At 34.4% G+C, this 14951-nt stretch overlaps 1 protein-coding gene across 3 annotated transcripts; it reads right to left on the minus strand.

Moving 5' to 3' along the window:
• Positions 1 to 2574: 2574 nt before the first annotated feature.
• On the minus strand, positions 2575 to 14429 carry LOC100255948 (uncharacterized). 3 transcript variants are annotated; one of them, XM_010665502.3, is made up of 8 exons: positions 14153 to 14429; positions 13281 to 13635; positions 12930 to 13086; positions 9715 to 9759; positions 5944 to 6109; positions 4303 to 4676; positions 3395 to 3446; positions 3058 to 3170 (listed from the first exon to the last, which is right to left on the minus strand). In XM_010665502.3, exons 1-7 carry the CDS (start codon positions 14318 to 14320, stop codon positions 3428 to 3430), a joined length of 1284 nt encoding a protein of 427 aa, XP_010663804.1. In that variant the 5' UTR covers positions 14321 to 14429; the 3' UTR covers positions 3058 to 3170; positions 3395 to 3427. The 3 variants fall into 3 exon arrangements, with proteins under 3 accessions (XP_002280902.1, XP_010663803.1, XP_010663804.1); XM_002280866.5 differs by lacking the exon at positions 3395 to 3446 and having other exon boundaries at positions 2575 to 3170; positions 4303 to 4673; XM_010665501.3 differs by lacking the exon at positions 3395 to 3446 and having other exon boundaries at positions 2575 to 3170.
• Positions 14430 to 14951: the final 522 nt, after the last annotated feature.

Raw genomic sequence — 14951 nt, forward strand, 5'->3', positions numbered from 1 at the left:
TACCTAAATCTTCTTGTTTTCTCTTCTCATTTTATATGATGTGTCTTGATGCATCCGCATAGAGAGAAAGAGAGAGAGAGTTCTTAAGCTATGAGTCTATGACCAGGACCATGTTGACATTGGTTATTTTGCTTTAATCAATCAAGAGGGTTTAATTATAAACTAATGTCTTATGGTCCCTACTTTTATTATCTCACCTACCCTAATAATGCCTACAAACTTTTTTTTTTTAATAAATGTTAAGAAATAGGATAATTGTGTTTTGAATCCACTTGGGTCAAAAAATTAAGATTTGGCCCGTGAAAATTACATAATTGATGAAAAGGATATAAAATGTGAAAAGATCAATATATCCTTCAAAATTATTTTGAGTATTTTATACCACAATGTTTGACAAACTTTTTAATTTTAAATTTTTTTAGTAATTATTCAAAAAATTTATTATTTTTAGAAAACTATTTTTTTTAAAATATATATATTCTAAAAATATATCATTTAAAAAAAATTGACATATTTTTAATTATTTTTTACATGCATAATTTTAAATATATATATTTTCTAAGATGTTTGATTTTTAAATAATAATAATAATAATTTATTTTTATTTTTTTTAGAAAATGGTGTATTTTTTTCCAAATCATTAAATTAAATTAAAATTTATTGAGGTTTACAAAATAAATAAAATTTAAATTAATGTTTTTCTACTCTCTTTTTTCATAGTCAAAAAATTCATTTTTGGAAATATAAAAAATTTATATCCTTCTTCTCAATTTCCACGCTTTCTTTAAGTCTTGGGTTTAAATAGTGAATTTATATGAACCAAAACTTAATTTTTGGGTCCAACTAGGTCTAAAACACAATTGTCCCTAAGAAATATCATCAATTAAGTGGTGTAATTAGCTAATTTGGTACAAATTAAAAAGCATCATCAATTAAATAGTATTATTTTATAACTTAGAACCTCCTTGTCTTATATTTGAATTCCATTCTTTTGCAAATGATTATACCATAGACTTGAAAGATACATATTTCTCATATGTTTGTAGTATCATTCAATATTTCAAATTTCATTATATACTTGAAACGATTTATATTTGATTGGAATTTGATTTAATACCTTAGATTTTTTTCTTCTCTTTAGGATTGTATTTTTATACAAATTTTAAGGTTCATTCTTTGGTATCACATAAAAACATAATAACGGATTGAAAGCGATCATCTAATAAAAGTAATCTTATTTTCTTATAACTCAATTCTTATTTCCTTTTATATATATATAATTCAATTTAATTAAACACTATAATGACTTAGAATGTGTTTGACAATAATTTTAAAAAATATTTTTAATTTTTTTAATAATTAAAAAATAAAGTTTTTTAAATATATAAAGATTAGAAACACTTTTTAAAATTACTATCAAATACATTTTTACAATTAAATTTCAATAGCACTCAACTTTGGAGTTTGATCCGATAGATGATAGCTTAGCATTTTTCAAAGTAATATATTGTTTTAAAGAGGCCCCCCTTTGGTCATCTTTTTGGGTGTGGATTTGTATCCATGCCTCATTTGTATCATGGCATCTTATCGACATTAAATTTTTATATAAATAAACTTAAGAACAAAAACGAATAAAATAAGAAGCGATACTTCTCTGAAAAGCAAACAATAGTAGATGGGTTTGAGGAGGGCCTACAAGAGTTGTTACAGGGTGGGTGTCTGATGTATATAATAAAACTGGACTATAGTTTCTGCTTTCTTCTAAATCTTAAATCAAAATCGAGGATTCGAGCGCAATGGAGAAAAAAGGAGGAGACAGGGGACATGGGAAAGTAAACCAAAACCCATGTGTGTCTGTTGCTGAGTGGCACAGAGAGGGTCCAATCAGCGACTTGCTGGCTACTACTACCAAGTACTCATCTAGTCACCCTCTAAAAGCATAATCACCATACAGGGCCCATCCCCGTGTAACTGTGCCCACTTTTTCCTTGGATCCAAACATTAATATCTCACCCTCTCCCATTCCTGTGATAGTGGTGAATCATTTTCCATGATTCAGATGAGAATGTCTCGTTAGTGGATCAAGGATGAAGGCACATTCATTTTCATTTTCATGGTTATGGCGATCTGATGTCCCAAAAATCCAAATCATGGAGTCAACTGGCGCAAGGGAGGTCAAGGGGGTCAACCACTAGAGATGACTGAGACGGGGTTGCATGGGGGAGGTGAGCCCCATCGCCGTCTCTCAATGTCTATTAGTTCCTTTTGGCTGCTCCAATTCTACCATTATCCATATTCCATCCTACACCATCCAAAGTTGGTATTGGCATGAAGACCAGAGGTCAATCTCTTTACACACTTGCAGAATAATAAAAGGAAGCAAAATCATTGGAATCTACCAAGTTGGAGTCAACATGAAAATCTGTTTATACAGCCATCAATAGGCAGAGCAACAGCAGCAGTGGCAGCCGTGATTTTATTAGCAGATATACCAGTCCTTCTAACCCATATCCTAATTTTCAAACAATTGGAATATGCAAACTGTGAAGAAGAGATCAAATTAGTTCTCAGTAATAGGCAAATGGTAAAATCTTTGCTAACAATTAACTCATGCTTATACTTCAAAACTGTTCTCCAACGTTATGAGATACATTATACTGTATCCTTGACTATGCAGCTAGTTTTCTATTTTGTAAATTTTTTTTTAGCTTAGAGAGAGCAAGGAATTTTCTGGCAGCTTGTAGTTCCTCTTAGAAACAAAATGAAGAACTTCACCACCCAAACAAAATGAGTAGCAAAAAAAACGAAAACAAACTTCACCCTGTTGTCACGAGTATTTTGATTGTTGATTTCATGAGAGTTTGTGCAGTCCAATGTTCAGATCAGAAGATATCGAAATGAGAAGGGGGAGAGAATGGTGCCATATAGCTTTGAAGACTCGTTTTTGATGAGCTTTAATTGATTGTGAAGGTTTGTGAGCATAAGACCTTATATCAAAGATATGGATCACAGGGTCTACTGAACCAGAGGTGATGTATAAACCATCAGGAGACCATGTCTGATTTATCAGGGCTGACAGGGAGTCACTGCTTTCTTGTTTCCACCCAAATGCATGGAGTTCTGTTTGCCTCAATCTAATATCAAACAATCGGAGCTGCTTCCCAGGAGTCCTGCACAAGCGACATGTTATAACTAGAAAACTTGAGCAGTAAACCTGGATTAAGAAACTACAAACAGAAGGAAAGATCATGTGTTCATTGAGAATAATCAAAATATAGTAATGAACAAAAGAAACCATAAATTGAAAAACTTATCCATCCTATAATCAAATTCAGCTCCCATCTCAAGCAGTAAAATCTAAAATTACATATCAGCTATCGTTCTGAAGAATTACCTTATGCACCTTCCAAAGCCATGTGTCATGGACTTAGGTGTTTCCTAAGTACCTGTATGACAGATAATTCAAGACACTTAAAGTTGCTAGGTGACCCTTTCCTGAACTTAACTTTTTACTATAGCTACACAACACAGAAGATAGCAATTAACAAAACAAGCAACACTTGGAATTGAAAAAATGGAAGCTTTATTAATCAAGAACACTTTACAATGCTCTCTCAAGTACTTGGAGCCTTCGCCAAATGAGGTCATCACAGATTTAGTCACTAAGAGAACTCTCAAAGGATTGATGGTTCTCCACAAATCTAGTATATTCTATGTACAACCTATGTATAAGTCCTTTCACCAGAGTTCTCAAAAGCTTTCTAGAATACTCCATAAAACTCCATTATTTCTCATTCATTTATGGAGTTCATTCATGGAGATGTGTAGATGTCTCTAAAGGCTTCCTGCCCCCGGTGAGGGATCATTTGATTAGGGTGTGACACATAAGATACATAATTGCCACTTAGTTGTCAAACTTACATTTCAATTACCAAAATCCTATAACCACTATTTTTTATTGTCTTTTGCAGCTTGAAGCAGAGTCCTTGCAGCATGATTTTGTAGAATCAGAATTATTCATGTGATTCAGGTTCCGTCCAACACAAAGAGAAAAAGAAAAGAAAAGAGAAATCTCTTGGAGAACATGTAAGAGTTTGATTTGTCAGTAAATGCTATGTGTATCCAAGACAAATAGTTGCTATGTAGCAACTTTACAATTCTAGAATAACATATGCTTTTTTAACTTTCTTATCCTGATATAGTGTCAATAAAAGGCAAATATAGTTAATAAAAGAGAATTGAGGAGCAATACTGATAATCATGGCAAGCAGATTCCGGCTGCAAATTCTAAATGTTTCTTACCCTGCCTGAACCATATATAAATTGAAATCACATGGATTAGGGACAATGCTCATGCATTTGCTATCAATCTGATGCTTGAAATCTGTTCTTCCTGTATGTAAATCAAGCCCAATAATTCTCTTGTCCGCACCAACAGACAATACAATCTGCTTTTGCTGCATCCCAGCAACTCCCATGACAGCAGAAGAGTGCATATTCCTGTGCAACGCCTTTGGTTTCCATAATTTCTCCTCGTCTTTCTCATTCCAAAGTACAACAGCGTGATCACTACCACCAGTAACAAAACATGGATTTTCCCAGGGCATGAAACTTATACTGTTGATGATGCCTTTAACATGAGGCTTCTCCTCTAGGAAAGTCACGCGTGCTCCCTGCTGGTGCACAAAAACAAAAATCATAATAAATGTTGTCTAAAATGTTCACTCCTTTAGACATGAAGACATATACTAGTGCAGTAAAATACAAAAATTATCATCTAAAGATGACCACTACTTTAAACATGGAAGAAGTATACTGGTGTGATAAGATTCATGGAGAGTGTAACTATAGTTTGCTGGCATGGCACCAGGACATGTTACTGGCATGAGAGGAAATTTTTGTTATTGTAATCTTCACAAATTATTGGGCACCTTTAATGGGCAGAAGACACGTGTGATGCGCAGCAAGCAAAGAAAATTAATGTGCAACTACTCCACAGCAGTTTTAGCTAAAGGTGGTTGATTCAAATAATCACTTTCACCACTCCTTGAGAGAAACAAAAGTACAAAACTGCTAAGAAATTTGCTGGTTCTCTTCTTAAATACTAGAAAATAACTAAGAAAGGGCTCTGAAATAAGCACAGGTTCAATTTGACAAAAGACTGCACTATTCTTCTTATGATGTTGTTTTAAGAAATTTAATAAGAAAATAAACGTCTAATTAAGTGTCCTTTGGATACACTTCCTCTCATTTGTTTTAAAAATCAGAAACTTCAATATAAAAGTAGAACATCTTGTAAAAAAAATATAGATTTACCTTACATCTTTAAGAATCACTTCCAAAAATTTTAAAATTTGAGGTATAAATTTTTTTTTTTTGATATCTCAACTTTTTTAAACAAATTTTAAAACCATTACTTTTTCAATGTAAGCCTCTAAGAATTCTTGTTTCTTATATAAAAGTTACTACTATTTTTTAGTTATAAAACAGAAAACAGAAACTATATCCAAATGGACACTGAGCTTGTTACTTAATGCAGACAAAATTTCCCCTTTTTGTTTCACTATCAGAAAATGAACCTAAAACTTCAGCTAAAAGAGTTGGACAAAATTTATTTTTTTTGATAGGCAAACAATAAAATTGTATGAAAAGCACCTGTACAAAAATTTACAATAATTCTTAGCTATATTTTCAGTAAACATTTGAATATTTTAATATAATCAAACTAGATATAGATAACATGCATCCATGCCCCACTCCAGGGGTGCTCCAAGGAAAGACTTTTTTTTTTTTCTTTTTTTCTAAAGGCTGTCCCAAAGAAAACCTTCCTAGCTCTGCCCTTGTACATGCATAAATATATACCTAAAACATATATACAAGAATCAGAATAAAGTGGCAATTATTTATTAATCTCCAGTAATCAATTTCAAGCAAAGCCCTTACCCCTTTTGTTCTATTCAGATTTAGGACTGATATCTGAGAATCCCCATCATCAGCGTTGTATACAGAAAATATGCTGTTTCCTTCTGGGTGCCAGGCCATATCTTCTGGCCATCTCCTTTGCTTTTGTGATAAACAATCAGTAGCACTAAGTAGAGAGGCCCCTGATCTGCAATTTCAGTATCAGAAGCAGAGGCACAAAAGTTGAGCAACTTTAAATCACAAAGATGAAAATGACCTATTGAAACTCAACTAATGAAAAAGAAACAAATTTGTCTTTTCAAATATGATCAGAAGGGTTGGTAACTGAGCATCCTTTCTTTTGAAGACTTAAACATTCAATATATTCTCACTTCCTTTATCAAAGAGTTGGAAAGTGTACTCAATTTCCATATTCCTTTCCAAACATTCTATTGCTAATGGGGAACACAAAACAAAATAGTACATGGAGGACTGTTATACCTTGTAACATTCTTAAAGACTAAACCGGTTAAACTTTGACAGGATATTAACACCTCAAACATCAACATGTTACCTATTCAATGCTGATTTACATGCCAGGCACCATTCTCAGCCTTACTGTTCTCCTTTCTTTCATTCTGGTAACAGAAGTGCAGAGGAAGTTTAAGGCTGATAAATCCCCTATGTTCCACTATTTGATATGTAAGTGTATTTAGTTCTTACCTTTGTCATGCAGGATATCGCATCAATGTATATTTCGTATGTTTGCCAGTCTCTTGACTGTAGGTAGAAACACAGACCTAGACATATTAAAAAGTAGTCACTAGTTTGTGTATTAATTTCTGAAGAGGGAGAAATCAGAAAGGTTAACAGTGCAAGGGTTGCATAATTTTCTTCAGTTGAAGAGAGATGGAGATTGTATTGTGGGATCCAATCCTACATATTCTCTCAAACTTCAACAAGGGACCAATTCATCACACAAGACAGTGCCCACCACATGACTCAGAAACTAGAAAGGTTTGAAAGTGTTCAATTGATTCATTCTGTCCTTAAGAAACCAAAAGAGTTTGAAACGTAGCTTTTTCATCAAGAAAAGCCAAAACGATACTACAGATGCTATCCCTTCTCTGATAGTGGCTATAGATTTTCCAACACCAAGCTTGGACCAAACTGTTTATAGGTGAAAGCTCGATATCAATAGTTGATTTTATCGATTGGTTGGGTTCAGTTTGAGGGAGGGAGTAGTTTTTTGTTTTCCCTTTCCTTTTCGTGGCCCATATTGGCAGCTACTGTATACATTGTGTGCACTTCAGTGCGCCCCTTTTGGCGCTTCTCAATACTAATTTTATTTACTTACCAAAAAAAAAAAGAACAAAAAAAAAGGAATTTCCAACACCAAGACCAATGACTAACAGCATCGGGCACTGCACATGAGTGTTATTTATGAATATCATGAACATAAAAAACAAGAGGTTAAATTTTTCATGAGTGCATCTTTTAAGCAGAATACTGCTTCAACAAATTCAACCAGAACGTCCAGTAATTCTTTGGCACTTCACAGAGGGAAGAGAAGGGGATGTGGAAAAAAATTATTTGGCAATTAAATTCTGCTGAGACAGTCCTGTCTTTGTATTTTCTTTCTAGTGGTTGATATGCAATCTACAGTTTAATTACTCACAAGGTGGAAAAGATTAGTAATTGAGCCATTTTTACCCCTATTCTTACAGGAAGTTTCAATGAGTGGGCAACTGACAACAAATGCACTTCATTTTGTTAATGCAAACCCTAATTTCTGTCAGTCTTACCCCTGAATGTGGAACTTGATTCTTAATAAAATTTTAAGGTGGTCCCAGATTTAGCATAACAAGTAACAATATCCCTATACATCAGCTAAGCTCATAAGATGAGGTTTACTGTGCAAAATTTGTGAGCTCTGTGAGAACATTAAGGAGCAGTTATGGACCAGAAGTGAATTAAAGGGCATCTAACAAAAGGGAGTACAACCCATGTACACCGGAAGTATACAATGAGCCCCATAAAGAAAAGAAAAAGGAAAACGGAACCAAACAAGACAAGGGTTATCCTAACCTGACCCCAAGATATCAACAAAATCCAACAGGGAGCAGTTCACAATTCTTAAGGGAACCCTAGAGTCTAGACCAATCTAAGAGAGACTTGAGAAAGAACTCCTTCAAATTTTGATAAAAAAATTCCTCTCTAAAAACTCAATCATTCCACACTATCTCCAGATGCACCAAACTGAAGTCATCTTCCATACTTTATCTGCTGTTTGAACAAACCTGATCATGCCACCCTAGCAGAAGTTCCTTAAAAGACCAAGGAAATACCCACTAGAATCCAAATAGGGTTAGCAAGAGATCCTGCAACACCCAAGCTTTGGCACAACAAATAAAAACCTTTTCATGTGTTGGTCTATCATTTAGAATCTTTTCCAAACAATTTCCAAAGCCAAAGAACACACTCATAGAAGAGCACTAGAACCTCTCACCTCCTTAGCAGGAAACTAAATCAAACCCACAGATGATAGGGAGTCATAAAAAGACGTTACCAAGAAGTGTCCCTTCTTCAATCTCACACGACCATGTCCTCATCCTCCACTTGCAAACAAATTGAGTCAATGCACTTCATGAAACCTATTCCCAATCTCAAGTTTCAACCTCCCAATCATAGAAAGCTTTTTGAAAAAAACGATTCTGGTGCCCCTGATTTCCCTCCACCATAAATCTTCCACTCTAGCGGATTTTAATGTAACAAGGTTAACAAATGGAGGAATACTTTTTTCTAAGGTCATCCCCACACCAACTATCCAACCAAAACTTTGTCTTGAGTCCTTTCCCACTGCTATGTAGGTTCTGAGTTTGAACTCCTATCCCATGAAACTCCATAACATAGGCCTCCACCACCTCTCCCATCCATCCCAAACTTAACCCTAATGACCCTCCTCCAAAGGTTGTCTTGCTGACCAGAAAACCTCCACAACCATTTGCCAAGCAGAGCTCTATTTAAGATGGAAAGCCTCCTAATACCAAAACCAAAGCACCATAAGTTTTATCCAAGCACACAGACAACCAATTCATAAAATGCATCTTCTTTCCTTCTTTGAAATACATCATAAAGTGTCTTTTTAAAATTTAAATCTTTTCCAAGATCATAATTTTCCCAAGAATAACAAAGACATGAAAAACATCAAAAAATATTGATTTTGATAGGAATAGTCTTCCACCCATAGGCAAATTTTGAATCTTCCAAGAACCCAACCTTCTCTAGATCCTCGCCCTTATTGAGTCCCATACAGAACATGATTTAAAAGAAGCACCAAATGATAGGCCTAAATGTGTAGGTGGCACGCAACCCTCTCTGCAACATAACAAAAAATTCAATCGATCCACCTCCATCACCTATCATACCAGTAGATAAGAAGTCATCTAAGCACATGGTGGACCACATTCTCATCATTCAGTTTCGGTACCACAGGTGTGGGCCATTGATAAAGGGTCTGTATTAACCAATGATGTGCACACACGAATATCTCTGATAAGCATGCTTTATATGATGTGACCATTTGGTAATCAACGAACTACCTAATAGAGAAATGCATCAACCATGTTTTACCATACACCAGGCTTGGCATAACTCTATCAAACAATGCAATGCATATACTTCTGTACATCCTAAGTTAAGTTGTATGGCACGATCTGTTATTCACTTTACACCACAATGTCATTCACCGAAATTTCATGCAAGAAAAATATGGAAAACAAGTAAATAGGAAGGGATAATATGTAAATGTACCCTCTGGCCTGAATTTGCCACAAGTTGACTATTCCATCCAAAGCACTGCAAAATGTTTCATTGGAGTAGCAAGAGTTAGATCTTGTAAAAGCTATATTAGACAAATAATTAGTTGATTGTTTCAGTATGTTAAAAAGTGGAACGATAAAAGAAGATCGTGGAACAACAAAAAATATCTGAGTATAAAAGGTTTCAGCTTGATCTAATTTTCTCTCCATGGCCTGCAACAAATATGTGCATCTTGTTTCCATAAGTTCATTTCTAACTGATTCATTAGTGACATAGTGACATAAATAAAACCAAAAACAGTGAGGATAAGCATCCCTGAGTAAAATATATATTTTGAGGCATCACATGCAACAGTACTTAGAAACAATAGTTCCTAATAAATATTTTTCACTTTTAAAAAAGAAAACTTTAAACTGATGCCGATGAATCATATATTCAGACACAGCCACAATTGGGTAGAGATTGTTGGTTAAGATGCTTTGACCATGTGTAATAAATATCAATATGAAAGGAGTAAATTTACAAAGACAAGGGAAGTTAAACTTGGATCTTTCACCAAAACAACAGCGTCCATGCCAAAACAATATGAAATATGAGGATTTTTTTTTTTAACTGTCTATAGTTTTTGATAACAAATTTTTAGGTTGATTAGGAATATATGCCCATCTGAAATCTATGGGTCATCTAAAAATGGTTAGAAGACAGAGCTAATATTCTTTCATAAAATTCCAAATATACATGAACTTTTATGCTATTGTCTTTCAAGCTTATCATTCCCTGTTTATCTTTTTATGAGTCAACATTTACTATATTAGCTATGATAATGGAACACATCAGGATATACATGCTCATATCTCTGCATGACAACTCTGAAACAAATTGACATGCTACACTCAATTCTTGTGCCAGGCATGCTAATTTAGATAAGAAAAACACTATGACCAAGAATTGCCAAAACTATTTTCTGTGAATACAGACATGAGTGTTTCATTTTGATATCAACACCAGGCGTCAAGCACAGTAACTGTGGAAAATCTAGAACGACATTGTGACATATTTGTATTTCTTTCAATTCATCATACTGAATACATTTGTACATGTTTGAGCTTAGAAATCTATGTGCCAGAACCATGGAAAGTCAAATAATAAAGAATGCAATCACTTTATATCAGTTTCTCTAGCATAAAGCTGTAACATACTTGTTCTTCTTTAAATTATTGAAATTGAGGATGCTTTTATAAGTGTCAGGTGTTGGGCACAGGAGACAACAGTGTGTGACAACAATTGTCTGGCAGACCAAATTTCATTACAGACAAGTGTCCTCAATTTTTATTTTTTATTTTTTGATAAGTAAAAATTACATTTCTTTTTTTGGAAAATTCTTTTTTTTTTTTTTTTAAGTGACAAGTGTCCTCAATATCATCAGTGATGGGCTTAATATAATCAGACAAGAATAGGATGCGAAGTAGCCCAGGACATGCTAGCTTATGGTTAAAAAAAAAGAGGTACGGAATGAAACCATTACATAGGAAAGTGTTACAGGACTTGCCTTTTAAAGGTTCAAAGGCTCAAAGCTTGAAGGAAGCATAAATAAACACATATGGACACACATAATAAAAAGGCTTATCACATGACAACTCAGTGAAAATACCAATGAATATTTGTAAGAAAAAAATCTCAAATAGAAACTATAAATGTAGAAAAACAATTATGTTTTATGTGAAGAATAGTTACATGACAACTCTTTTTCTCAAGGTATCAAAAGTTGAACAAGAAAGGAATTATTTTATTTTTCTCATGCTGAATTTTGGTTTCTTACACCTCTTTCTTTCCCTTAATTTAAACCACTCATAAGAAAAGAACAAAATGAGCTTCTTGATACCTTCTTTTAATCTCAAGTTAGTTCAAGATTCTATCATGATATTATGGGGATATAGAAAAGGGACTGCACATCTTACATCAGGCCCCCAAAAAAGTGCAAAGTCACATGAATTCAATATAGGGCAGATTTCACCACAAAGCCAAAGAAGACAAAATTGGAAAAGTAAAGGAAAGATAGAATTCTGGAATACAATGGAAAAAACCTTAAAAAATAGTTAAGCGAGGAACATTTGATTCTTTCACATCTTTGTATTGTTATTGTGTCTCTTAGTTGTGGTTCTAAGAACCCCGAAACCCTGATTTCTAGATTTTGTGCAGATGTTCCATTTCTTCTTTTTTTTTAACTTGAATTATACATCATATGAATCTTATCCATATGTTTAAAAGGGTGAAAGAGAGAGAGAGAGAGAGAGAGAGAGAGAGAGAGAGAGAGAGAGATAGACTGCATTTGTCATTTAAGAAATACAAGAAAATGGTTTTATAGAACAACTTTCTCAAACTCAGAGCAAAAGGAAACCCACTGGATAGTCTAAATTCTCCAAGATAAAATAATTGGATTCCATTTTTTTCTTAATCTGCCTATGGGTGATTCATCTATCAAATATTATGCATTACCTAATAACAGCATACCACAATACCATCATAATGCACCACTGCTCATCCAATGTAAACAGAAATCGTTTTCCAGATTTTATTTTCCATTAGCAAACATTCTACACAAAAAATACATACATACCCACTAACAAGAATTCGGTAATATTTAAAAACCTTTTTCGGGTAATAGCAACATTTATGAACCACAGTGTTTCCTTATAAGGCTGTGTAGGTGAGCATGCTATTACCAGCACCCACCAAGGAAACCTAATTCCCTCTCCTACAGTACCCTGTTTTACTTGCCTGTGTTCCTGAAAGTAAATATGCTAATAATTCAGTCCAAGACCAGGCTCATATTACTTTCCAACAAAAAGATGATTACAAACATCTTAATCTCACAAGAAGGGAAGGGAAGGGAAGGCATCTAAATTGAAATCTCCATTTCATTTGAGTACTGTGACTGCCTCCTCCAATGTGCATGTGTGATTGTGTATTAGTTCCATTGATCAGCAATGCTTATCTACCACGATCATTTCATCATCAAGGTTCTGCCAAGGGGTTCAACAGCTGCTTAACTATAAAAATATATAATTTTCAAAAATTGGTGAAAACCTAGGAGCAGTATGTTGAAATCATAAGCCAGAAACTCCGTAAATCATGCCACGGAAACATGAATTTCAATAGTTGATGGAAGAAATGTCTCTCTGAGAAATCCAACATGGGAAAGCTACCTGGTAGCGAAAAGCTGATTGTTAACTGGACACAGAACAAGACTTCTCAACTTTCTCTTATGCTGACTGGAGATGTGAGAGCTCGAATAACAGCGGACAATAACTGGAGAAGAAGAGGTAGCTATGGATGTAATCAATTCTTTGTGCTCTTTTGGTTCTGAAATACACAGAGAACAATGATGAGTTGATGTCTAATAAGCCCCGACAACAATAAAAGGATCCATGACTACGAGAAAATAAACACACTTACATGATGCAAAATGCAGTGGCAAGCATGTTCTTTACACACACAACATCAGAAGAAAAAAAAAACTAAACAATGGCAGTCTGTTCAACAGGTGAGAAAGTTACCAAACTTCCTTTTTGTCCCTTTATCTTGCACTTCAACCATTTCCCGCTCAGATGAGCTTCCATGAGACTTTTCCCATTTCACTTTTCCCACACTATGAGCATGATTGGGAGTCGGTGATCTAGCTCGAGTGCCAGCATCCGCCAATTTTACAGGTTGGGAAATTTTTGGATTCACAGCAGGAATTAAAAGTTCTGGCCTTGATTGAAGTTGCAGAGGACTAGTTGATCTACGCTCCACTTTCACTTTTTTAGTTCCATTATCCAGAGGGCTCCTAGACGATACCAGATTGTCTTTTGATCGCAGTCGACCCAACTGAGCTTGTGAATCAAGTAACTTCTTTTCTGCTTCTTGAAGCTGGTTACCATTTCCAATGATCCAATTAGCATATAAATTCTCAACAAAATCAATCAAAAAATCAAATTATTAGATAAAAACCATTTCCCATGCATATCTTACTAAATTGTAAAATCCAGCATGCAAATCAACAAAAGAGCAACCGATACTCATCCTCCTATACACAACTTCTCACTTTGTCAAGAGTCATAAAAATATACCAAAGACAAATTCCCCTTTCCAGATTCATAGAACACAATCCATCACTCGGTCAAAAATGAACCGCAAGCGAAAATCCTCATCTTTACCAAGCTCGTTCACTATAACCGAATCTGAACTACACTCAAATCGATGTTCACTTATACATGAACTAATGCATCGAAAAAAAATAGAAGTAGAAGTACTGGAGCAACGGAAAAAATAAAATCGTAAGCAAAAGGACCTCAAGAAAGAAGAAAAAAATGAGTAGTTTTAATTTAGGGGAATAGTATGAAAAGAGAAAGAATTGAGAGAAGAGTAAGGAGAAGAAGGAGGAGACCTGAGATTGGTAATAGGTTATGCGCTTGCGGATATGTTCGACTTCTTTGGTGCGGTGCTCGATCAGAGCCACCAATGCTTCTTCTTGCTCGTCTCTGGAGTTTTCTTCGCCGTCCTCTTCCGTCGTGATCCGATCATCTACCTCCACCTTGGGCTTCCTCGCATTCATTTCTCTCTGTGCGTTTGTGTATTTGTGTTCGTTCTGCGTCTCCGTCGAGCTGTTGAGGGCAAATGAAAGAAATCGACAGGAGGACTGAAGCGTCCTTTCACATGAACTCTTGGCTAATTTTAATTAGTTTTAGAAATTAAATTTATAGTAACCATTATTGTTAAAGCCCTCTCGGAGTATTTTAATTTTAGTTAAAATGCTTTTAATTTATTTTTTTATAGCTAGATATAATTTTTTTTTTTTTTAAAAAAAAGTATTTTGATAGTATGTTTAATATGACAAATAAATGATTTTTGAACCACAAATCACTTCAAGTGATTCTTTAAATTTTCAAAAATGATTTTAAAATTTTCAAATAAGTGGTTTCAAGCATTAGAAAGTATTTCTAATGCTCTTAAAATCACTGGCAAAGGAAATCTGTGCAGAAAAAGGCATTTTTTATGTTAGCTTTTTGGCTTTTATCTCATATTTTCTTCAATTAAAAGTATCTAAATAGAAATTTCAACCGCTCTTCTCTAACACTATTACATGATGAACTCGAATTTTGATGGAGCACGGACACACATTATCCTTCTGCACTGAACAAATAAATTCTTATTTAATTAAAACTTTTACAACTATTATGATTATT

This window comes from Vitis vinifera, chromosome 17 (genome assembly GCF_030704535.1).
Source record: "Vitis vinifera cultivar Pinot Noir 40024 chromosome 17, ASM3070453v1".
NCBI classification, from domain to species: domain Eukaryota; kingdom Viridiplantae; phylum Streptophyta; class Magnoliopsida; order Vitales; family Vitaceae; genus Vitis; species Vitis vinifera.